Source organism: Chironomus tepperi, unplaced genomic scaffold (assembly GCF_022539635.2).
Source record: "Chironomus tepperi strain 1889 unplaced genomic scaffold, CSIRO-AGI_Ctep_v1 contig_349, whole genome shotgun sequence".
In the NCBI taxonomy this organism is placed as follows: Eukaryota; Metazoa; Arthropoda; class Insecta; order Diptera; family Chironomidae; genus Chironomus; species Chironomus tepperi.
In genome coordinates, this window is record NW_027226471.1 from 107,897 (window position 1) to 134,444 (window position 26,548).

At 30.7% G+C, this 26,548-nt stretch overlaps 2 protein-coding genes across 3 annotated transcripts; both read right to left on the reverse strand.

Annotated features, from left to right (window-relative positions):
* Window positions 1–649: 649 nt before the first annotated feature.
* Window positions 650–17,559, reverse strand: hig (hikaru genki). Of its 2 annotated transcripts, none has more exons than XM_070645063.1 (16): window positions 17,459–17,559; window positions 12,331–12,648; window positions 4,944–5,504; window positions 4,358–4,480; window positions 4,083–4,281; window positions 3,794–4,010; window positions 3,436–3,732; window positions 3,306–3,345; window positions 3,102–3,236; window positions 2,923–3,010; window positions 2,638–2,798; window positions 2,448–2,552; window positions 2,036–2,170; window positions 1,936–1,965; window positions 1,854–1,880; window positions 650–1,675 (listed from the first exon to the last, which is right to left on the reverse strand). In XM_070645063.1, the coding sequence occupies exons 2-16, from the start codon at window positions 12,464–12,466 to the stop codon at window positions 1,461–1,463; spliced, it is 2,469 nt and encodes an 822-aa protein (XP_070501164.1). In that variant the 5' UTR covers window positions 12,467–12,648; window positions 17,459–17,559; the 3' UTR covers window positions 650–1,460. The 2 variants fall into 2 exon arrangements, with proteins under 2 accessions (XP_070501164.1, XP_070501163.1); XM_070645062.1 differs by having other exon boundaries at window positions 4,083–4,284.
* A 7,906-nt stretch (window positions 17,560–25,465) lies between these two features.
* On the reverse strand, window positions 25,466–26,504 carry Surf1 (surfeit locus protein 1). The gene is made up of 2 exons (XM_070644993.1): window positions 26,312–26,504; window positions 25,466–26,250 (listed from the first exon to the last, which is right to left on the reverse strand). The coding sequence occupies exons 1-2, from the start codon at window positions 26,474–26,476 to the stop codon at window positions 25,558–25,560; spliced, it is 858 nt and encodes a 285-aa protein (XP_070501094.1). The 5' UTR covers window positions 26,477–26,504; the 3' UTR covers window positions 25,466–25,557.
* Between the last annotated feature and the right edge of the window lie 44 nt (window positions 26,505–26,548).

Sequence of the window (26,548 nt, forward strand, 5' to 3'; positions counted from 1 at the left end):
GATAAACTTTATCTTCTGATTGAAACAGGATTCACGTACTGCTGAAAGTAAACTTCATTAAAATTACATCAAAAAGCATTTCATGTTTTATGTATTGTTTAACTCAGTTGAATACTCGCAAAACTCCTTTTTAGTCATTGCAAAATTTTTAATTGGTTTATGTCTCAGATTTGCGAATTGTACTTGAATGATAAAGTAAAGAAACATTCTTAAATTAGTTTTTTGCGACTCTATTTTGAAGGGAAATGACATTATTGTCTATTCGTCCTTAGAAGTAAAAAGTAGTTCTCCAATTTTGTTAAATAATTGCCTGCAACAACTAATTAATTAACTAATATTTGATTCAAATCTTACGGTGGAGTAGAAGAACCAAGTACTCATGGAGAGAAACTGTTGATAGAGATGAATCTGTAATTGGCAGACGGAAACAAGCAATAGAGCCCGCTTTAGGAGACATCTAAGGGAGGTCATGAATCGCAATTGATCTGTACGACCAGCGAAGTAAGTAAAGTTATTAGAAATATGAATGACAAGTCCTGAAACATCATTTCTGAATGAACCCAAATGTATTTCTCTAAATAAAAATTAATCTGAAATGCTCGAAAAAAAAATCAGGTGTAGACTTCCATAAAATAACACAAAAAAGCAGTTGAATTTGACTGATAGATTTCACTTTATTTTCATTATTAATGTCTTCAAAGAAACAGTAACAGCTATACAATAGGAAATTTAATTCTTCTTGCAAGGAATGCTTTTCATTTTAGGTATTATGGAGAAATGTGTTTTTAAGATAAATGACTTTAAAGAACGTACAGCAGGGGATGGAAGGTAGGAATAGATATATGTTTTGTATGATATGTGATAAATATATCATCTCAATTTATATGCTATGAGAATTTATAATGTAATCAGCTCCTAAGTAAATGTACGATAATCCAAATTAATTTTAATTAAATTTGTTAAACTCAAAGGCTTTATGTGAAACATTCCGAAACTTTTCCTTCTGTTCCTATTGTTGTTCCTAACTTGTCCATTATTACTTCATTCCTTGATTAATGTCAAGAAACTAAAATAAGAATTATTAGAAAATCCTTTTTATGGCTGTATTTTATTTTTAAAGTAAATGCACGCTCTAAGCATTATTAACTTTGGAATGTCTGAAAATAGCTTGGAAAGTTTCAAAGCTTTGATAATTTGAGGAAAAAGAATTTAAAAATTTTTAATTCCTACTTTATACTTTGTGGCAAAACTTTTCTTACAATCTAAAATAAATCCCTCAACTATAGTATATTATCCTCTTTTTCATCATTCTTTCCATCAACATGTGTCCCAAGGGACTCTTTAAAAGAAATACTGTATATAAACTTCTTTGCAAATTGTTTGTTGCTACAAAATATAAATTTTTAAGAAAAGAATTCTCTTATTTCTTATTTACATAAATTCATTTGAATAAAAGCAAATTAGACTTCCTCGAAGCTTTTGCACTCGGGAACTTTTGCAGACCACGATCCATCTTGCAAGCATTTTGGTCGTTCAGGTAATCCACTATCTGTTGTATGAACAACAAAGCCTTCACGACATTGTACCGATAAGTAGTCTCCAGGATCATAGAAGAACTTCAATGGTGCAATTAATCCATTAACAGGGTCACCTGGATATGGACATTGTGCTTTACCTAATGACATAAAAAGTGATTTATTATAGAAAATGGAATAAATTTATAAATGGAAGCATAAGAATTTATGATAGAAATGAAATGAAGCTTAATTGGGTTTATTTATCACTTGAATTTTGAATGCAAATTCCTATCGAGTGCCATCATAGTCATTATCAATGTGCTGTATAATACTTACAAGTAGGCGGAATGTTTGACCAAAAGCCTGTAAATTATAGAGATGAGTATTTCTCTTAGCATTATTAAATTGATCATAATACCTGATTCTGAACAAACAATAGACGTTTCCCCTGTAAAATTCAAATGCAATGTGCAGCATTAAAAATTAGAGTTAAATGGCTATTCGATTTATTAAATTACCTTGCAGCACGTGCCCCTCATTACAACTAAACGTTAGTAAAGCACCGACAGCATATTTTCTTTGACCAGGAAATACTCCAGATGTTGAATCAATTTTACCGTTTGGCGGAACATGAGGCTGAGGACATTGAATTGCTATGCAAGAGAGCAAGCAGGAAATTTTTTCTCTTTATTTTAATGCCAATTTAAAATGTAATTTTCATTCAATTTTTCTTCCAATCTTTATCATGCCCAATATCGCTTCTTTAAAGTTTATAATGCAAAATGAGAATCCCAGCATATCCGGATTACAACAACTATAAATTTAAATATGTATAATCCGGAAGTGCTTATAGAATTTATAAATGAATTTGGGGATATAAGTAATTGGAATTAAAATGCATTAAGGATCTAAAATGTTTTATTTACATACCACGACACCTTGGAACAGCTTGACTCCAATGACCAGATGCAAGACATTCAAGAGTTGATGGGCCGCTTAATTTATATCCCCATGAGCATGAAAAGACAGCGCGTCCTATATCAAAAAAAAATGTCGCGTAAAAATAAATAAATGTCAGCAAGGAAGAGAGTGATGGAAATGCGACGAAAAAAAAAATTACCCCAAGCACTTGTATTTAATTCAATTAAGCTTAAATGAGGATCCTCGAGGAAGAGAGGAGGACATTGTATTGGTATGCAAGATGGTGGTGGGGAACTCCAATTTCCACTTGCAAGGCAAGTCAGATTAGCGTTTCCTTGGAGAATATATCCCATTTGGCACCTGTTCATATGTTCATACATGAATGTAAAGGAAGAGATAAAGAAGTCGAATGATCATTAATATTGATAAAGGAAGGAATAAAGTGACATTTCAAGTTCATGAAACGTAAATTATTATAAAGCACCTGTAGATTGCTCTTTGACCCAATTTGATTCCTTCTAATCGTAATGACAGTGGTAAACTCGGTTCTGACATGGTAGGACATTGAGATACTGTTCATATGACGATAAAAAAATACAACATAGAAAGGATTAAGATTAATGGTGAGACATTTACCGAAATAGTCTACATTTATGGTTTTACCTGCAACAACAATTGTTATACTATTTGTCAATCCCCTTGGAGACGCACACGTATATGTACCAGAATCTTGCATTTGAACATCTTTTATTGACAATCGATATCTTGAAGCTTTCTCTTCCGGAACAGCACTCCATCCTTTTATATTTATGTGAGATGGAATTATTTGAATTGCAAATTTTCATTTTAAACACAAATCGATCTTACCAGTTAAATATTGTCTAAACCATCCAGTCCATGTCCATTCCTATTTGCATGAATGAATAAAGTAAAGGAAATGAAATATTTACTTATTTTATCATCTGACAGATCTGGGTTGAAATACACATCAACTTACTGGACTTCCTTTCTTTCGTGGATACATGCAATCTAAATGTAACGTACTTCCAGGCAAAACTGCGAGCATACCAGATGGTTCATAACTAGCAGAACCAACGCCTACTTTAATACGAATTGATGGTGGACTATCATCAGAATAATTTGTAAGGAGTGTTGTTGGTACACATTGTGGAAGTTTCGGTGCCCATAAACCGTTACTGCATAAAACTTTTGCCTCACCAACAAGTTTGTATAAACCCAAATCAGCGCAACGTGCTTGCAATGTATGACCATGTGGTAAATCCCAATTTAAAGTCTTGAGAATGGAATTTTTATATTTAATAATAACTAAAGTCTAATTAAGTATATATACTTACGACAGAAACATTTTTATATGACAGTAAAAGATGTTGTGGGATGCCATCAACAACGCATCGTTTATATAAAGGTTCATATTTGATTTCACCTCCTTCATCTTGTTCGAGTACGGCACATAATGGACCCTGCCACATTCCATCGATGCATTTAATTTTACAATTTCTATGCGTCCCCAAAGGTCCAACTTCTGCTGGAAAACGTACTTCCGAAACTTCCCTAATTAAGTTAATGAATTCAATTATGTGAAAAGATTTTCCGTCTAATTTCCAATTAATCTCATTATTTTACCTAAATTGTGCCTGTTCGGGTGGCTCGTCGACTTCATCGCTATCTTTATCTGTTTCTTTTGACTGAACTCTTTCTTCATCAGAGTCATCAATTTGAAATTGCCCATCATCATCTATAGTTCCGTGAGTTTTGCGGCCAGTTGATGTCTTCTTTGAATCCGATGATGATTTGGGCCTATTTAATGCTGATGTTGTTTTGCCTGCTAATACCATACAAAAACTTAGTCATTCGAAAATTCAATTGAACATTATTTTTCTCCATCCAACTAAACCTACCGGATTTTCTCTTTACTCGTGTTTTGCTGCTCTTTGAGATAATATCACCTTCGTGAAATTTATTATTTGCCTCGAGCTCCCTTAATTCTTCTAAAATGTCTTCAAGGTCATACAGATCTGAATCTGAATAAAATATTTATTTTTTATTATGGTTGGTGGTTGGGGAAAAGGAGCATTAAAAGAATTTGTAAATAAAAAGGGATTACTGATTAAATCAGTTATTTTGGATTAACGTTACTTTATTTATTTTCTGTTTACGCAATTGTATTGCAAGCAACTTCCAGGGGTTTCATTAGAAATTGAAATGAACGTTTCCTGTGCTTATTCAAAAGGATTATTATATAAAAAATGGTAATCCCTTTCCATTACTTAGTTAGCAGATCCAAGTAGCCAGATAATTTTGATCAGCTCGAAGTTTTGCTTTGCAAACATCCGAACATATTTTATGAATTTTATGAAGCACTTTAAATATTTTTATAAGACGTAGAAAACTTCAGAATTTGAGAATCTAATCAATATTTATTCATGAAATATCAGTAAATACAGCATAAGCTTTTTGCATTAAGCAATAAAGAAGTAGACTTACCAACATCTGTTATACCGGACAATCCGTTAATATTAGATTGAATTGTATCATTTGCATTAAATATATTCTCAATAACATCAGAGGGCGATAAAACCTCATCAGGCATTATAATTTCATCATCCTGATAGTCGACACTTCGCTTAGCAAGAATTCTTTCATTGAGTCGTTCACTATTGCTGATACTTTGTATTGTCTTTAATTTTCTATAATGATTTCTCTTTGCACGACGTGTATTATGATGATGATGATGTTGATGATGTACATTACTTTCAGAATGATAATGAGGTTCAGTGTCTTTTACAATCCAATCCTCAAACCAATAAGGATTCTCTTTTACATTTGTGGCATCCTTTTGTGTATTTTTATCTATCTGCTCGCTCACGATACTTCCTGTTTTATCTTTCGCCTTTCCATCTACAAACTCTAAATCGTGTGTTGTAAAATCTTGTGGCAAATAAAGAGTCGTTGTTTCAAAAGTTACAAATGGTTGTTCTGTTGTTGCCATTCTCCCTTTGGTACGTGAAACCTTAAAATCAGGGGGTGCGCAACCAGTTACAGCCTCTGAAATGAAGGAGGTTATAAATATAAGACCAAATCGTGCAACGAGGAGAAATGATTCTAAATTAAAGTGATTAATAATTCATAATGCGAAATGCTTTCAGTTGTGTGCAAAGCATGAAATGTATTACTTTAGATATGACCATAAAAAGGCCATAGTCGAGAAAGAGTGAGAGATATCATTATCCTCAACCACGATGAATTTTTAAAATTTTTCGTTTACTTCTGTCTAAAATATCTGCACGATTATGTAGAATCATGAGAGAAAGGATCTAGTTCTATATTTTCACATAAATAAGGAAATGTGTCAGGCATATTCCCATCATGATAAAATGAGGAAATATGACAACAGGTTAGATTTAGGAAGAATTAAATAAAAAGGGAAGGAAGGAATGATTTCATATTGTTAAGATGACAAGTGTGAAATTTTAATTAGCCAGTATTAAAAAGGCATGATGTTTTATTAAACATGACAGGTCTTATTATTTTGTAAAACAAACATTATTTTTGCCTTTTCTACATCGCTTTTTATGATATTATGTGCTAATATTGCTTTTAAAAATTCCTCCTCATATTGAGACATACACGCACATCTCCCTTTTCTTCTTTCTATTTGAACAGTTCTCGTATGGGTTTCGCAAAAACATTTTGTAGCTTTTTTTATCATCATTACGAAGAAGTATCTTTATCCTACAAATTTATTTACATGAAGCAAGCAATGTATACATAGAAAGGAGGAGGATATAAGTATTAAATTGAAAGGTTTGAGGGATAAATATCCAGTCAAACGTAAATGTTTTAATTTAAAATATATTCAATGTTTTCTCTGCATTTTAATTCTTAATTCCTCGTTCTTTAATCTTTAAAAGGAGGTCACATTTTTAGCGCATTGTTGAAACCTGTTTCAGTGACTTGAACCTTATTGGATCTTGTTTTTCAGTCTAGGAAGTAATTTTAATTCTACTGGATCTCATTTTTTTGATCAAGGAAGTGACCTGGATCTTATTCGCATTTGTTTGCTAATCAATTACTGATCGCTGGCTCCACGAAGCGCACGAAGTGACTCGATAAGAACGAGGACTTTTTTAATTTTTTAAGAATTAAAAACTTCTTCTCAGTTCCATTTCATCAATGGAAATGCAAATTTCATGCAATGACAATTCTTGAATTTGTAATTTAAAATCAATGCATAAAGTTATTAAAAATTGGAGATCAAACTAGTTTGAAGCATATAAAAAAATGGAATAATCTAAAATGTGCTTCATTCAAAATGCTCAAAACTGTCAAACTTATGCTATTTAGGAGAATGATTTCACCACAAAATCCCCACAGAATGAATAAACAATGTAAAATGGGAGATAAAGTAAAAACTTTTAATGAACAAGATTTAAATGTTAAAGCAGAAAAAATGCTTGGATGTAATAACAAAGTTTTCAGAATTAATCTGTTTGTATTTTGGTTGATGACGATTGCTCTGTTTTCCATATGTGATATCGTACCCTTTAAAACGGATAAGAGTAAATATTAAACCCCAGACCATATTTCATTCCTCTTAACACATACACACACGTTTTTAATTAACAATTTGGTCAATAAGCAAACGCAAAATTTGTTCCTGCATTGTTTCAATGATGGATGCTTGAACTTCCAGGTGTAAATAGAAGGTGACCACTTTGTTTTCTTTCATGATTAAGTATGCATGGTCAACATGGGTCAAGATTAGAAATAAATTGGGAAAGGTTCGAGATGCCAATTTTCTCAAATTCAGTTCCATTTGTACTGGAAGATAATTTTATATTGTTACAGTAAATTGTGTTACTCGTGGTAGTTTACGGGTTCCGACGTTAATCATTTGATTGACATTTTATTTCACGACTCCCCACCTACATCATGTTAATTTTTTTTTATTCCTGCTTTTAACAAGTACTTAAAAGAGAATGTGAGAGATGTAGAAAAACAGACGAATTAATTTACACTAGAACCTGTGGTGTGCTGAAATTGATTGCATAATTAATTGATAATTGTTAATTAAATGCAGTGTCAACAGAGTCAACACAGGTAAATCGATTATATCTTGTTATTTGATTAATTCATCCACATTTCGTGCGGAAAATGCAAAATTTGTTCAACATAAATTAATTTAAATATTCCATATGTTATATTCAAGCATAATTTCTGCATTTTTCAATTTCTCATTCCATAGTGAATGATAATAGACAGTGGGAATCAATTAAGGTGGATTTTATGAAACAGCTTGTATGCATAAAAACTCTTTCATTGCTGGCAACAGTGAATAGATAATAGTTTATTCAAAGGTGTATGTTGAAAATTGTCGAGAAGACGTTGTGCATATACTGCATAGTTCTTTTATCGATAATAAAAGGATCTTCCCCGTATTACTTGATTAAAGGACTTTAAATTTAAAATCACATTTTAATAGCTTTTTAAAAATCAATCAATAGTTTCTATTGTATTTAATTTACGGTATTAGGTATGTTCCAGAACTCGTATGTTCTGGTTTCAATTAAAAAAGTTTTCTAAATCATCATCAGTTCCTGAAATTTAATTAAACTTAGACAATGAGTTTGCAAATAAATAGTTACAATTTGTATGAATTCGTTTAGGAAGGAAGCAAGCATATAATTTTTTTAAGGAAGTTTCTATACATGCAGTGTACAGGTTTCTGATTTTTCGATTAGATTTTCCATGCTAAAGGGAAACTCATAACAGTTTGTAGCATTAAATAGATACTCAAAAAGACATAAAATAAGACACCTTAAAGCCACTAAATGTGCAGCCAGTATTCGTTTAAAATTCTCAAAAATATGAATTTTTGTCTATTTCAGGAAAGCTTCCTGTTCCTTTTCTATTTTTTTCCTCAATAATTCATGCATACAAAAAAGCATCATAAGATGGCTTTAGCTTTTTAAAAGGAAAATGATTTATTCAATATTGCTTCCTTTTCTTTTTTATGCTCTCTATGCTCCCGACTTTTTTTTTTATTATTTCATTCTTTATTCAGGAAAATCTTCATTCCTTATTTCTGTGGTATTTTTAATATTTTAAAGTTTCTTCCATTAGACTAATTTTTCTTATACTTTATATTACTCGCTCTCACAAAGAGGGATTCTATTAAGACTTGGGTGGATGTGGAATTCTATTAAATTTTTCATTGATATCTTGGTAAATTCCAGTAATGCAGTGTTGTCCAAACTTTTTTGTGTCACGACATATCTTGGTTACCACCAAGGTAAGTCACGATCGAACATGGTATGCGGTTCATGGTATTTCCAAAAAATGTGACGGCACACAATTTGGACATCACTACAGCAATGAAATAAATAAATTGAATCCAAAAGACACCCTAACAGTGAAGGACCATACTCTAGATGAGCATGCTCGTGAGCATTGTTCTCATCTTACTCTTGAGAGCACGCTTTTTGCCTTCTGGGGACAATTAATGTCTCTATGAAAATAAATAAGCATGTCAAAGCTCTCGATGCAGAAGGAACAACTAAATAATATTTCAGAATCCCTAAATTCACATTGCAAAAGCAATAGCTGTAAGCAAAGCTTTTCATTTGTAGAACAGCGTAAATAAAGGACATTGAATTTATCATTATGAGAGCTAAAGAAGCTTGCTTCCACTTTATATTCACGGATAAGTAAAAGAAGCTCATTAAGGGAGAGTGCGAGGCGGTAAAAGTACAAAATATGTAAATACGGAGGAAATTTTTTATTCAAATTTAATTATGTGCTGATAAAGACTTGGCCCTATTTATTTTTATTATTCCTTCACCTCTGAGATATCCAACCTGTTTATAGCAATTTGAGCAATCACTTTGGTCGAGTGTATAACAAAAAATCATCTTTTAATCCAAACCTAAAGTTTCCTTCACTAAACATTAAAACAGTAAAAAGACACTTCAACCACGTTCCTTAATATCTTTCAACTAATACAGTAGCTAAATTTGAAATTTTACGACATCATCGGTAACAGTGTGGTTTGAGGACACAGTTTTGTTTCATGTTTTTTTCTAGACATTGTTTCTTTATTGCGAGCTTATGTTTTTCTCCATAATATTCATTACTCGCTTTCCTTATTTTTCGGCAAGAAAATGAGAAAATTTCATTCTTTTTTGCTTGCGGAATGGAAAATAAAAAGATAGAAAAAATGCTGAAATTGAAGCTTTTTTTTTCTCTATTATTCCTCAAGTGGGGTGGAAAGTGGAGCAAACAAACAATTTTCATCTTTTTCATTCTTTTATTTTCTAACAAAAATTAGAAAAGGATTGTAGATATACGAAAAGTGGAATGAGGAATAACAACAAGATATGACGCTCTACATGTGAATTTCCTTCTTCTTCAAATACACAAAACATTTATATTTCATTCAAAAAAATGCTCTTTTCGTTTTGTTCCATTATAAGCACGTAAGCAGTTCGAGTACTAAAGTATGAAAAAAAATTTTAGAAGTGACTTTATCATTATGATCAGTAAAGCAAATTCATCCTTTTTGTTTAAATAAATTATGAAAGGATTCAAAGAGTCTTGAACAGTGTTGTCCAAACTGTGTGCCGCGGCATTCGAGTGCCGGATTCGATATTACTGAATTGGAATTCGATTGAAATCCGGATCGATTGATTGTGCTATTCAGACTAAACATAGCAGCATATTTTTAGAAAAACGAAACTCACAGCTTCCTTTGAAGGCTTCAACAGACTAATGTGTCGTCTAAACCTTAAGATATGTCACGAAATGTCAAACTAAATAGTCATTATTCATTGAGCTTACAATATTCATTCATTTTGAGAAACTCTCTAGTACAAGGACCGCTTTGTGATTATTTTTCTTAAAATAACTTTGAAGAGGTTTGCTGCTTGGTGGTCTAGCTATTGATCTAGTCTAGTCTAAGTAATGTCTAGAATAAATTACAGATAGAAGAAGTTTCTTTAGAATTTCAAAGGAAATTTATAAATGATCCAGCTACAATTCGAACTTAAGAATTGTTTTTAAAACTCTCAAAATTCGTATAATTAAAGCATCTACAATTAAGTCAATTAAGAATAAAGTTCAAGAAAGCTCAAGATGCTTTATTTTTTGAGTAGCTTAATACTTCTTTTATTTCAGTGATTCCTTCAATCAGATAAATAAAACATTATCGTAATTGCTTCAAACAAAAATTAAAATGAAGATTTTCACTTAGTAAGCTTTTCTATAAAAATTTGAAATTTCAAAGTACTTAATTAAATTTTCCAGACTCGTGCACGCACAAACGAATGCTTGTGAGATAAAAATGAAGAAATTATAAGATATTAAAATGGGATTATAATTGTAATTTTTTGATGAGTATGACACAATTTCTTCTTTGCTTTCCTCTCACTTCATTTTCAAGTGCTGCTCTACTTTATCATCATGTGAAGTATCAGATAATTCAAAACACGAGAATTTTATTTTAATCTTCAATATTGTTGCCTACCTACTGCTTTCTCTCTGTTTTCAATATTTTCTGAGCTCGAAAATATCCTAGGGCATAGAACATTTTGATGTCCTGTTCTGGTTATTGAATAATCATAATTGAAGTGTGATATTTATTGTATCGAATAAACTGGATTGCTCTTAGGTTGGATTTGAAAATGATATTCTTCAAAAATAGAATTTTAAGAAGTCATCGAATGTTTGTTGACTTCTATACCTTCTGAATAGCTTGATTTTGTAATTGTGGTTAGACAAAATATTGCTGTACTAATTTATTTAAAAATAAAGATATGTATTGTTTGAGATTCTAAAACAGACTGACATTTTATATGAAAAGGGGTCTTCAAAAAAGTATAATAAATAGTATTCAAATCTCAAATGAACGTTAGAACGATATTCGTCAAAAGATGGAATTGTTTTATGCATCTAAACCTTCAGAAGAGCTTGATTTCAGTGAAGATAAAGTTACAAAAATGTTTGAAAAATTGGCATTAATTCCATCGCTGTTGGTTTCTTTACCTTGGCAAAAACACCTCGAAAATAAAAAAAAAGCTTGCTTGCTGCGAGAAAAGTTTGACGAGTTAGGTAGGAGGAATTGAATATAAATTTATAAAGTGGAAAGATGAAAAGTTAAACATTTTTTTTATTACCTTGGTACTTCTCAAATTTAAAATTAATTAAAGGAAAATTGGATATTGAATCAACAGATGTCGATATTTTTCGATAAATTTACATAGACGATATGAAATCTGTTTTGAGAATAAAAGCTATAGGAAAATTTAGGGAGGGATTGAATAAAACGCAAATCATGTTTGATGGATGTCAGTAAATAAAAATTTAATTTTTTTGACAGGTGATGAAGAAATATATGGTACCTATTGTTCATACCCAGCATAAAATGTGCAGCATTAAAAGCATTTTATACTGAATTTATGATATGTAGTAAAACTTAAAGCTGAAAAAATTTTAAAAATAAAGTCAAGTCATATATGAGAAGTTATTGATATGAGTCAGTAATAATGGTGAACTTTTTTGGCACCATGCTGTCTATAGATGTCTTGGATACATTTTTATTATAAAAAAAATGAAAAAATTCTTCTTTGCTTATTGAAGATTGAAAAGAAAAATTAAAGAAAAGTCACAGCACGCGAATGCGAAGTAGAAAGAATTGATATCAATGGTAATAGATACAAGCTGAAGAATTTGATATTTGAAATGCACAATGGTGTGGATAATAAAGGAGAAAACACAAAAATTCCCAGATGGTTTTCACTTTATCGCCTTTTTATGCTATCAAGATGTCTCAAAAACGAACATGAAAAGGATGTTAAGAATGAAAAATGATTATTACCTGGTTCGAGTGTTGTTGTTGTTGTCGTCGCATCGTCAGCATATATAAATCTCGCATTTAATGTGATAAAAATCAGCAAAATGAGGATGCCATTTGATGGCAAATTGTTGAGTTTCATGATGGAATCTTTTGTCATCAGTTCTTTCTTTTATATTTTTTTATGCTTCTATTGTCACATAAAGTCAACAGATAAAAAGTTGCATAAGCTTTCAATTGCAATAGTAATTCTTTTCACAACAAATGGATTCTTTCACTTTTCATAGTTGACTCTCTTTTTTCTCCTTTTTAAATATATCTATTCAATTCTATTCTATTATGCTACATTAAATAGAGATCTTTTGTATACACATTTGTGCATATATGTGTATCTATGTATTTGTTCAATTCAATGAATGACAGAAATAATTCCACATATGCAAATTACTATTTGCTTTATATCCCCTCTCAATGCTATTGCTGCCACTGCTGCTTTTTTATTATAAAACTTTTTTTTTTATTATAGATACTAGAAAAATGCTGATGTATTCACCATATACCTATACATACATACAGACACGAATTCGCATACACATACCCACACGTGGCATTTATGCAAGCTTTGTTTGATAGAAAAGTGGAAAAAGGAGGAAATTTCTGCTGTGCATTTAACATTATCTCATTCATATGCATCTTTGAAAAAATATATATGACATTTACCAGATATTCATACTAAACATCTCCTTTTATGTTTTCATTTTGCACAGTTGGTATACTCTCTGAAAATGACTTCTTGAGAAATTTGTCAAGAAGCTGAAAATTGAATTTGGTTCCAATGAAATTTTTCCTTTGTCGCTTTTAGTCTATATTTTGTCATGAAACACGACAAAGAAGTAGGCATGATTCATTGAAATATTTATGGGCACCTTAGGAATTATTTTGTTAGCTAAGCAAGTCTTTATTATTTTATTGCTGGATATTAGTTGTATACAGTTTTATTATTGAATGCTTTTAGGGAACACTCGGAAATTAAGTAATGCCTTGGGGAAAGAGGAGTGGGGGATTGTCGTTTTAGCTTTCGACAAGTCTTTGCTTACGATCCCATTGTTGAAATAATGAATAAAATTTATGAAATGTGAATTCCCATTTTACATGGACTGATGAATTGTAACGGTTAAATTTTGTTTGAAATTTTGTCATACTAAAGTGCTCTATTCTTAATTATGGAATAAAGATTTATGACGTTTTGAATTCGGTCTTTTGAATCGAAACCTCGAGCACGACGGATGCAAGACGAAAATGTAAGAAGATAAATTTTCATTGTATTTGAATTAATTAATTTTCTTTCTTTTTAGCGTTACCTAATTTCCAAATGTTACCTCTGTAGGTTTATACTAGTGATGAAATTCTAAACTGTATCAATATTTTGCTCAAAAATTACGCGAATTTTCTTAAAAAATAATAAAATATTTAAGAGTTTTACACAGCAGCATGATCAAATGTCGCGCGTTACAGCCTGAACGTCACATTTAACTAAGTTTTTACGATTACATGGTGTTAAAAAGCAGAAAATTCTTTAACAGAAAAGAAAGAAAATATATTTCAAGATATGATTTTTCTCATTTCTTTTATTGCTCCTCCTATAATGTTGCTTGCTATTTTCTCATATTTTGAGAAAATAATATTCTCCTCACAAGCATTCACATGAATACGCTAATTCGAGAAAATTACTTCTTATCCTCGCAATTTACTTTGTGTAGCTTACAACATCGTGAGTTGAAAAATATTTTTCATATGTCTCGTTTTATTATCGCTACCTATCGTTACTAATGTACAGAATGCTATGCTCCATAGCAATGTTTCTTTTTATATTATGTTCATGTATTTTTTTGCCTACAAAGTACATTAAATTGGAGAGAAAATTTTAAGGTAATTGAGAGAAAAGGAATAGAAAAATGGGATCTTTATGATGTGATGCTTGCTCAGTGAAATTGAAAACTTTTACGTGTTTATAATGTTGAATCCATAAATTTCATTAAATATTTCCAATGGAAAATTTTCGGAACTTTTTGGATGCTCTTAGCAGCTTTCAGTTTCAAAATGATCAATAAATTGCATTTAGGTTTCTAAAGTCATGACAATTGAGAACAAAAGTACAGGAAATTCCCACAAAAGCTCGCATTAATTTACCAAATACAGCTTTTTCATATTTGTAATATGATGCAATCATAGTTCCGCTTGAATCATCATCAGGATATGTCTAGTTTAGATATGAAGTATTGATAGCATGTTTCGGTTACAAAATCAATGCACAACCTGCGTTGAACGTAATTTAATTCTCATGCAAATGATATAACCAGAGAACCAGCACAATCATTGCATGATGAATTTATGTGTATATTTGTGAGTTTGTAAAATCAAGGTCGTGAAAAGCTGAAAATATTGTTTTTTATCAGTATATCCAAAAAATACACTTTAGGTATCCAATAATTTCAAACTACTACATTATTCATATATGAAATTTTCTACTGTGTCCATGACGCTATGACACATGCAAAATTCTACAATTTCTATATTTATCATGTAGGAAGTCATACCAAAATGGCTTTAGAAATAGTAAAATTCTAAGTAACAATCCCGATCGACACAATTTTTCATGGCTGTCACATCCAAGTGGTATTTAGTTTGGTATCAATTATGAAAACTTTAACTTGGACGTCATATGGCAGCCACTTGGCTGACATGAATAATTTGTGCTGGTCGGGAATCCATTTAAAAATTGCTCGAATTGAGTTGAATTTTGGACACAAATCCAAAAGATGCCTTACAGGGGCATATTTATAAAGGATATTGAAATATTTCTAAACTGTTATTTTCTTCGAATTTCCTGTACGTATATCCAAAATTTAATATTTGTATCTATACCCCCCGTCCCTACTTATCATAACATGTGTGTCTTTTTGAAAGATTATATTGATATGGAAATTTGTTTAAGGCAATACTTAGTCTTATAATAGCTCCATGTCCATGTTACTTTCTCAAATAATTCAGTACAAGATTCACGAAAAAATTATGGAGATTTGGATGGTTCTGTTCATTAATCTCATTCATTGCAAATTAAGAAGTTGTAAATTGGAATGATAATAAAAACAGTAGTAGACAATATGAAAGGAAGTGGAATGAAAAAAGTAACGGAAGAAAGTTTTACGACATCCGATTGTAATTTTATGATTAAAATCTCGAAAAAATCATAAAATTTTCTTCATTTTAAATCCGTTTTTCACTGTGCATCATAAAATCACAAACATAAGAAAGGCATGGATGCTGTGATGGATGATAAGAGAAATGTAAAATTCTTTTGGTAAAGTTTTACAATTTTAAGCTTTAAAGTACATACACTTGAAATTTTCATCAGCATTCTTGGAACATAAATCAGAAATGAGAGAAACTTCTCGTAGTTTGTTGGAATTGCATAGTTTGTGGAACTCTTGCAATTTTCTATGAAAGAATTAAGATAAATGTGAAAATGTGCAAATGTGGTGAGGAAATAAAAAAAAATCTTTTCTCTTTTGTTTTCTTTCTCGTAATTAAAAACACCGCGGATGTGGCTTTCTGATAATTTTTTTGTTGTTGGTGTTGAAATATAAAAAAAGGAAAAGTTTTCCGCATTAAAACTTTTGAAAATAAAAATTCAAGATATTTCCATTAAGAAATGAAATTTATCACAACGCAATACCTTCAGTAATTAATTATACCTTACTAAAATTAGTCTTTATTTATTAATTAATCAAAGCAGACAAACTGTTCAGTTTTGAAACTTTGAGATTTATATTTTGATACAGTAAACACAGGGGTATATTGAGGTATGGTTTTTGAGGCTTCTCTCTTAAATCTTACTTAATTTCCCAGTATGATTGCACAAATTTCTGTTAAACTTTCCTTAACGAAATAGATGCTGTACAGCATAAGAATAATGAAGTTGATCTTAACAAGCAAATGTTTATTGTTTGAAGATTGAAAACAGACTAATTATTTTTATGAAAGGGATATAAAACTATGAAAGTTGATCAACTAAATTAAGTTGCAAATAAAATTTAAATTTTAAGTGACCGTTGATAAATTTGCAATAATTTTTCATGTTCAAATCTGAACCCTATCATCAAAAAGTTTTGGTTATTGTCCTTGGACAAGCTGCATAGAAGCATAACTAAAAGCATAAAATATAAAATTCTTCATAATGAATCAATGTTAAGCAAGAAAAAAATATATGGAGATGAAAAATTGCTGTTTCTCCTTGTTTTTGACATTAAAGAAACAGAAAAGTTTTTCGTTATATTTTTTTTGGTACACAAAAAGAGGAAAAATATTAAAAGTCTTTTATTTATTTGAGAAAGCCGAAAGAAGACAGAACAAAACAGAAGCAGACAAAGATAGAGCAGTGACATTAAATAATTGCTTCTATGCTTTCAACTTTCATTCTCCTTAATTTTTTTTTTGGACACAAAAATGTCCAATTTGATAATCTTCTATAAATAAAATTAAACAAAAGCAGCAATGTCATTGAGGAACAAAAAATTATCAATTTATGACAGAATGCCAATTAATTTTCTAGAAAGCTGGGTCTTGTCTCATCTAAATTCATTTTGAGAGGTCGAAGGATTCAAGAAAAACAATCGTGAATTTATTTGCAGTTAGAATGGACATGAAAAAATAAAGATACAGAATTCCATTAATATCCTGAAAGATCTATAAGGTCGACAAAATGAGGCACAGTAAATTCTATCTTCACATTGTGAAGCTTTAAACTTGTCAACCTCAATTCAGAATTTCAATCAAAATTAAATTAAATTAAAATTCAATATTTTAAGACATCCGAAGATTAATGTATATGCTAAGAAACTTTATGGCATACATAAGAGTTCAAGAAAACAACTTGAGGGCAATAATTTGAGAGTGTGTAGAAGAAAAGGAAAGATTGTTCTTTTAAAGACGTTATGCGGAAGGAAGAAAATGATGAAAAATAATCGAAGGCAACAGTAACTTTATTTCCAATCGGATATTAAAATAATATTAGTGTCTTTTATATCTGGAATTATTTCTGTCAACATCCTTTCACTAATTTTCAGCACAAACACAAACTTTTATTCCTTACTTAAATTACTTTCCACAAATTATTACAAAAAAAGAACTTTTAATCTTAAGTTAGTCTAGGATTCTGTTCTTCCTTTTTCCAACTAACTTCTCCAAAAGACCGATGTCAACTGAAGAGATTCCTCTCAATGTTTATGACTATAATGCATAGATATTCGAGAGAACAGGCAAAAACGTGGTGATTCGTAGTGAGAATCTCACATTAATTTGAATCTACGCTTGCGTGAGATAAAAAAGATGCATTTTGTTTTGAAAACACAGGAAGAGAATCAGAGAGGTAAAGGATGCAGAATGTTGTTGTCACTCACATATTTTACAAGATAAAATATAACAAATGTACATGACGTCATGAGATTTCATGGAGTTATTGGCACACACGATAATACTTGAAATTTATGATATAGTGCTAAAATGATGCTTGAACTCCATAAAAATGAATCCAATTCTTTTTATTTGAAGATTTTTTTGTACTTTTCTGTACATTGAAGATAAAAGGATTAAAGGAATGATTTTCAAGCGGTAAGGTGCTGTTCAAATATGTATAACGTCTATAAATAATATTTTACTGAGAATTGAAGTTGTTGCTGGATTTCCTCGGATAAGATTTATTTTTGATTGCGATTTTTTGTGACAGAAATACCATTAGTGCCAAAAAAAGTCATATTGAAGGCTTCACATTCATAGAATCATGGTTACAGTAATCTTTTCAAAATTAGATGTCATTGGATTATTGTGTGAGCAACGAATTAAAAACTGCCAGAATGTTATTTGAATGTAGATCCAGCTTCGTCAAGAATGTAAATAAGTAGTTAGCTTAAGATATAGTTTTTTGGATAGACATCATTTGTGATTGATCCCAAAAAGTAAATATCATTTAAAAAATAATTTAAGGATTGCACACGTCGAGAAATTGGTTCTTTAGAAATTTATGGAACAATGGATTTGATTCTTCTTGTCATTTGATAAATATTTGGAATCTTTAGCTAATTTTATCCGCAATAAATCAATAAAATCCTCAGCAATATCTTCATCAAAACGTGATTTTATTATCATATTACTAAACCCTAAAGGAGTTTTTACGACTTCTCAACAAGCCTCAAAATAAGTATGAATTGGAAATGATAAATTTAGAACTCTCAGTTTTGGATAATATTCAACAAAGAATTTGAAATTCAATAGGCTTTCAAAATATGAACGTCTTACATACAACCGAATAAAAAAAGAGATTGTGGCCCCAAATAAAAGTCATTTAAGCTTAATTTAATTTAAGAGAATTTCATTGAATTAAGTTTGATAAAAAGCTTTTAAATTATTCAAAAACTTTTCATAAAAAAGCTTTGAAAGTCTATGAAAATTGATAAAAAAAGAGAAATAAGGAACAAAATAATAAAAAAAAAAGAAGTAAATACTTAGAAACCTTGAATAATGTTTTGCCCAAAAAATTGTGAAAGCTTGATTAAATTAAAGAAATAAATTAGTTAGCAACTTGAAAAATTTCTCAAGTCGCAAATTTATTCAAACTTTTTTTCATCAACATGAAATATTTATGAATTGAAAATAGAAGTATTTAAGTACCTCAACAGCAGCAGTAGCTCGTGTATGACTTGTAGGGCTCTTAAGAAAGTTCCAATTATATTTTAGATACGTTTCTATGTCTAAAAATAGAAGTGATGAAATGAAAGGTTTACAGCAGAGTACAATAAAAATCAAGAGGATCATCTCTTACTTAAGGAATGAGAGAAAAAAAGGATATGAAACTGTACATCAACAACAAGAATGATGAAATAAAGAAAGAAAAATGGGAATAAGAAGAGGATGAAAACTTGGGGCGAGAAGAAACTTTTGTTGATAGAAAACCATAAAATGAATAAGTACATTTTTGACATAGATGTCTTACAATCTAAATTCCTTCTTTATTGTGGGAAAAAAGATGAAAAAGTAGAATGGGAATCGGAAGAAAATTTATCACAAAAATTCTTCATGTCATGAGGCTAAAACGCTTTTCCAGCGCTTCAGTTCTAATTAAAATGGTAATCCTTTCTTAAGTTGTGAGAAACTTATTCTTTGCCGTACAATTGCCAAATTTTGAAAAAGTTTCTATTTACTTCTTGCACTAAAAAATTTCATTTAAAATTTTCCAATTTTTCGAAAATGAAAAATTTGGACAGATTTTGGATGGAAATTTTTGATCAGAAATTCTTGCAATTTCGTTCAAAAAATTGTAAGATTTTGAGCAGAAATATTTTTTTGACCAAAATTTGTTAGAATATCTTCGAAATGTCGAAATGTTCATGTAGTTAAAGGATATTTTTAACCTTTTTTTTCCCCACCAAATTTCTTCAAAAATCGTTCTAAATTGTTTCGAGGGTATAGACAGTCACCTATCAATTTTCTATAAAAGGCATTATCTTTAGAAAGACAAACAAATTTGCCTTCTTGTAGGCTTGCCTATCTGTTGGCAATACCAAGTCAAAGGCAAACGCTACCATGATACAGCTATGTACCGTCCCAAAGGCACATAAAAATTGCAAACTATCCCTTCCTCTGCTAAGCGTCACTTAATTTCCAAACGTTCCCAAACATGTTTGATACATAGAGACAGTGTCTTTAACACTATGTGACAAACTAGCTACTAGGATGTCAGAAATAATTTCAAGTTGTGTTGTAAGATTTTCCCACAAAGCCCATACATGACTAGTTCTTTACTTAAATAAATTATGGTACAAAATGAATGAAAACTTACCAAATCTTCCTTAACTTTTGTAAAAAGTTTTTTAAGCACAAAGTGACGTCGAGAATTTCTCTTTCTTTTATCATTCTCATTCTTTAACAGAACAAAAACAAAGGAAAAAAAATCTGAAACGACAGATGGCTGTAAGAAACACATAAAAAAATTTATATATTGAATAATTGGGCTGTATTTTTTTTACGTACGGATACTTCAAATATATTTCAAAAGTGCCATTTGATACCAAAAACGCTGACAAAAAAGTGAATGACGATTTAATGTGTAATATAAAGTGATTAATTATTGAGACGCGTGTGCCGATTCTATGCCACACAAAAAAGTATCCCCTCAGTGAACGAGATGAAAATATGAATCTATGATGAATTGAAAAATTGAAATTCAAATATTAAATTTAATGGAAATTGTGGGTTTGCAAGTTTATTTTCTATTTTATTTCATTGATCACTGACAAGTGAGCGGAAAGACAGAATTGAGAGGTATGAAATGAAAAATATTTTAGCATATTTATTGTGAACCAAATTTTATGATATCGACAGTATGGGTGGACGTTCGATTGATGAGTTGAAAGAATATATCCAAAGATTTTAGTGATTTGATTTGATTTGTGAATGACACATTGATTGACAAGTTAGCAGATATCTCATGTTGGCACACGTAACATTTTTTTTTGAAATTTTCATTTAAGAATTAAAATGTTTTTTGGTTGATCCAGGGGCGATGGACGTTTTCAGGGGAGAGGTGGACCTTGAGGAGTCAACGTCCCCTTCCTCCTCGTTTTGGAAATTTTTTTCAATTTTCCAGGGTTTTTCGTGAAAAAAATCCAAACGCGATTCATTCCTATCATCCTGACAATGTCCCTGTGTTGATCTTAACAGAAATCAGCCTAGGATTACTAAATTCATGTTTGCATATGTGAGCTTAAATGATTTGATGGATCATTAAACATTTTAAAGCTAGTCGTATTTCACGCAAAAATTTAGTTTTGGATAGCTTTTCCATTGCATGACTGAAATCCTATACTTTGCGGTATATTGTTTGGAAACGACTGCTTTGACAAGTCAAAATTTAAAATTTTTTATTTGATATTTTCAAACTTGTTAAAATATGTTTACGACAGAATTCAAGGAAATGTTGATTGCTGATGAAAAATGGATGTAACCAATATGTAAATACCATTTTATGTAATAATTCTTATGAAAGGAGAATTGCCAAAAGGAAGTAAGTGAACCTTTTAAAATAAATATATTTTCTTGAACCTTTTAAAATAAATATATTTTCTTGTTTTTTTTTTCTATTATTTTCATTTATTTCGCTCCATTTAGCTGTGCCTTATTTTCCTTTCTACACTTATTTGGAGATGCCTGTAATGTTAAGTTGCGTATGATGAAAATGCTTAATAAGGCAAGAAACGTGAAATTGATTTATGAACTTTCACTTTCAACTTCTTCCTTCCATCTGTCTCATTCCTTAATATAATCTCTTAATGCTTTTCTTTCTTTTTTGCAATAGATTTATATCCTTTATTTCGCCTCATTGTTATTAAACAAAACATAAATTTTATGTCGGATTCTGTAAGAATATTCCAATTATTGGTCCATAATGAAAGGAAATTTCATGTTCATTTAATTACAAATTGAAATGACATTTGGATTGTACAGTCTGGTGTATATCCTGGTTAATATTTACGAGAAATTCCCTAGCACTAAATTAAATTTTATATCCGTTCATAAATGACGTATCGTTTCTTCATCTGTCTCAATATTTCTGTATCAAATGTATATAGACTAGATTTCTGGACAGTATACTGTCCATATAATCTCTATGTATTCCCGAGATACACAAATGATAAAGGGTCCGCCACGGATCCAAAACTCTTTTGTTAATTACCAAATGACTGCCGCCTCCGTATATAAGCGGAGCCTTTAAAGTTCCGTGACAGAGCTTTCTTCATTTGTGTCGCTCGGGATATTGGGCTACAAAACCGATGTGACATTGAAAATTTTAATTATCATTGGAATGAATATTGCACACGGACAGAAGCAAAACTAGTAATGAAGCAGATCACGCTCCATGGAGATATTCACACCATTTCATAATTGGGTTGCTGACTAACAGAAACAGATTTATTGCGAATATCTCGGCATCGCAGTAACCATTTTCAATGCGGATTTCGGCATTTTGTAAATATTTTAAGGCACCATCTTCGTAGTTCCGGAAAATTTTGAAATTTTCACAATATGACGGTGTGAATATGATGATACCGATAGACAATTAATCTCATTTCTTGTCGCAAGTCATGCTGTAAGTATGATACCTTTGAATAATAAATTATTTACATCAACACTATAGAGAAGCCCGAAACTATACACAAAACTTTCACATTAATTAATCATCTTAATCCCTTTGTAGATAATTCATCCCATGACAACATCCAAGCATATATACATGCTTTCTCATTCGAGATGGCCGACCATGAAATTATACATAGGATGGTTGAAATTGAATCATTAATTTAAGATTTACTGATTTCTGCCCGACTCTCAACCGATTTTAAAGCCATCCGTAACGAACTTTAATTCATCATGTCCACAAATAAAGTTCCAACTGAGAGTTCCAATTAAAAATTCACTGAATTGTAAAAAGCAATTTTTTTGTTAAAATATTTAATTCTAGAAAAAGTTTACAGAGGAATGAGAGGCGAAAAAGAGTTCCATTCACTTTTGTTATTGCTATTTATTCATTCATTCATACTCGTTCAGTTGATTGTTTCCAGCGACGGGTAAAAATAATTAATTTCAATCTTTCACAGTTTTTCATGCTGCCAATTTTGCTGCTTTGTGAAAAATTAACCTTGAGCTTCTGGCAAAATGTACTGCAGACCAATCACTATACCTCAATGTACGTAATAGCTGAATGACTCCTCAATAGATGCAGATATTTCTTTCTCATTAAAATGAAATCAGTGACGTAAATTCTCTACTTGATTTACATTAACGACTATGTAAAGAATGAATAATTAAGGACGGAAAATGATGAAAACTTTATTATAATATCCTCTAGGTTGATAATCGTTCATGAGTGAGCTACGAAGGAATTTGCTTTTTGTTTAATTAATCGATTGGGATTTCAAGATTCTTCCCCATCCCATCATTTACATCCTCTGATTATATTAAAGAAATAAGGCATCGTTCACAAATGATGTCTAATATAAAAACTAGAATTACATAAATTTCCTGTCAGTAAATCACAAAACTTATGTTATATCCTTTTTCACCTTTAAATGGATGTAAAGGTTGCATACCATTTAAAGCATATTTAGACGAGTGGTCGAGATAAATAGATGATGATAAATAAGGAATCAAATTAAGCTACTCAAATCTTTACTAATGAGGAAATGAATGGAAGAAATAAGATTTGATTTTCAGCATGTATGCACGCATTTCTTCTTTGAGCTTCTCCACAATGATGCTTAATTTCATTTCTTATTCTCGTTTTGTCTATAAAAAATTATCACAAGATTAGATTATTAATTTAATTTTGTGTCTGGGGAAGATGCTATATGAATTTTATTTCCTATATCCATTCACTTTTCCCTCATATGTGTGTGTCCGTTACTCTGCTTCCGATTTATCGGAAGTGATTTATGTTCTGTATACATACAACAATAATAATAGCTATATAATCGTAACGTAAATTTATATTCATAAACATTTTCTCACATTACAATCTTTTGGCCATTTTCCTTGCGGACTTTATGGTGCTTCATGTGAATCCATGTGAGTGGTTGTATTTAAGAATGAAACAGGATGTGTTAAACATGACAAATTTTTTACATATTAAATACATAATTTTTAAATTATTTATGGAGGGGTCTATCTGATATTAAGTACCGTTAAGCTAATTCCCTATACTTATCCAAATAACCCAACCAATGAAAATTCCCTCGATTATTAAAGTAAGCTCGGATACGAAATGTCGGTTTGGATATCCTTTTTGGTTTTGTTGAGCTTACTTGCAAGCTTCTGTGCTGCTATGAGAATTAAAATTAAAATTCATCAAAAGCCACAAAATTTCAATGGTCAACATGTCAGCATCATTCTCTTTTGCAATACCGTTGTGTTCTTAACAGCCAAAATTTTACATATTTTTAGCATCGTATTTGACTATTCTGCTTTTTACAATCTTCAAGAGCCAACAAATTTGTATTAAATTCTTTCTTTGAGTTAAGCATTCAGTTCAACTTGGAGAGCTTTTGATTCCATTTGGCTGGTGTTTATAATATTCCCCAGTGTCTTTATTTGGCATTCAGCTTCACTCTTACATTCAGTCTCGTAAGCAATCATTTTCGCTTTTTTGATTCTTTTCAGTTCGTAAATGTTTTGCTGTATGGGATAAACATGTATGAATGCATTTCCTATCTCTTAATTTCTCCAGAAATTTCAAATATATCCTTCATTTAAAGCAGCTTTCGTTAATGCAATAACATCATTCAAAATTCTTTCTGAGCTTTCCTTCGTGACTTATATCGATTTCAAACGAGTCAGCAACTTCATTGGAGAATATCCTGTAGAATATAATGAAAAATAATATTGAGAGTAATCGATGAATACAGAACAGCCACTGAATTGAGGAAAGTAAATAGTTCAGTGAAATAACTTGTGCAGTAATTACCAAAGTGTTACTAACGACTCTGAACGATATTTTGAATTCATCATCAAGCAAATCAATCGATGAATGTAGACGTTGAGCATATGAAATTGTTGTGTTTTATTTACTGACAAAATATTTACTGCACACTGAGGAAAATACGGTCAACAGTGATAAACGAATTGAATAAATTATGATTCGGTTATTAATTGCGGCAGATTTTTTGTTAAATAAAACTTTTATGCATGCATGAATTATTTGTACTACATGGCTCCGATAAATTCCTTTATATTTTTGCATCATGGTTCTGATGCAATTTTATAGTTATGTGGACCATTCAGCAATGGATTTATATTGATTTTTTAGAAAATTCAATTTAAATATTCATAGAGTATAAAATTAAACCTGAACATTTCCCATTGTCAACTCGGATGGTATGCTCTGTTATTTTCCAAATGTCTCAATGTATAACACTTGTGTACATTTGTTTATGCCCACAGTTGCATTTAAATTTGATGACTTTATTCTACAATTTTTAATGTCATATATCTTTTGTGGACATGGCTTTAGAGCAAATGTTATTCAACTAGAACTAAAATGATTATCAGATAATTTACTGATCATCAGCCTCCATCGAATTTATTACATTAAATACAATTTTAAATTCATTCTATGTTTAAAATAAAATAAATAAATTTATTTTACTAAATCGGTACTCGTTTAACAATTTGACGCCACCAAAGATATCCAGTAATTCCACTCAAACTATACCATGTAATGATATACGATAAATGTTCATTTCTTAATGTTACTCTGGTTTGTCCTCCAATCGGACCATCTTTCAAGTTTGGATCATATTTTGCATCAATAAAATAAGGATCAGATCCAGATAATTGACACATTTTCTGTACATCACGATATAAAAATGGACCGGATCTATGTTCTGGTGAAAATTGTGGTCGAGGTTCATTAAGTCTCACAATTCCTTCAACTTCTACAATTCCTTCGATTTGACCATTTTTTCGTGTGCTTGGATTAAGATTTTTTCTAGATACCCATCCTCGATTTACTAAAATTGTCTCTTCACGACCTTCCAATTTGAACGGTGTGACTACATAATATCCAGAATTTGAAGCTTTTGAAAAAACTCCACCACCTTTCTCTTCATCATCTTGTGTAATCAAACTTCTCGGTCCTAAAAACATTTCTCGATCATGAATGAATCTTCCTCTAGCTTTTACTGTTTGATATTCCATATTTTCTAAGTCATCTAAATTATCCGGCAAATCGAGTGGATTCATTTTGAGCTTAGATTCCATTTCTTTAATAAGATTCTCTTTCCACATCTTTCTCTTTACTTGCCATGTTCCTAATGAAAACGTTGCTATCGGAATCAACTGTAATTAAAATGTTTGCTTTAAAAATTTTGTTTTCTATTTCATAATTTCATAATTTTACCATAAGAAATTTTCCAAATCCGCTAACTTTCATTTGTTGACCTCTTTGCGTAGGTAGCTCCGGTGCTTTACGTCTTGTAGCTACATTTCTAGTTATTCTCAAACTGTTTGCACTACAAATTAATCGTGACAATGAGTTAAACTTATTATTTGTTAGGAAATTCATTTTCCTAATATTTTGTTTTGATAGGGGAACAACAGCACAAATTGGTAATGAAAAAATTTAAATCTTAAAAAA

Coding starts and splice junctions, on each gene's coding strand:
- hig (XM_070645062.1), bottom strand. CDS start 12,466: ATGACAAAAGATTCCATCATGAAACTCAACAATTTGCCATCAAATGGC. Junction 4,285..4,357: donor ACGAGTAAAGAGAAAATCCG/GTAGGTTTAGTT, acceptor GTATGGTATTAG/CAGGCAAAACAACATCAGCA. Junction 1,966..2,035: donor TGAGGGGCACGTGCTGCAAG/GTAATTTAATAA, acceptor TGAATTTTACAG/GGGAAACGTCTATTGTTTGT.
- Surf1 (XM_070644993.1), bottom strand. CDS start 26,476: ATGAATTTCCTAACAAATAATAAGTTTAACTCATTGTCACGATTAATT. Junction 26,251..26,311: donor GATTTGGAAAATTTCTTATG/GTAAAATTATGA, acceptor TTTTAATTACAG/TTGATTCCGATAGCAACGTT.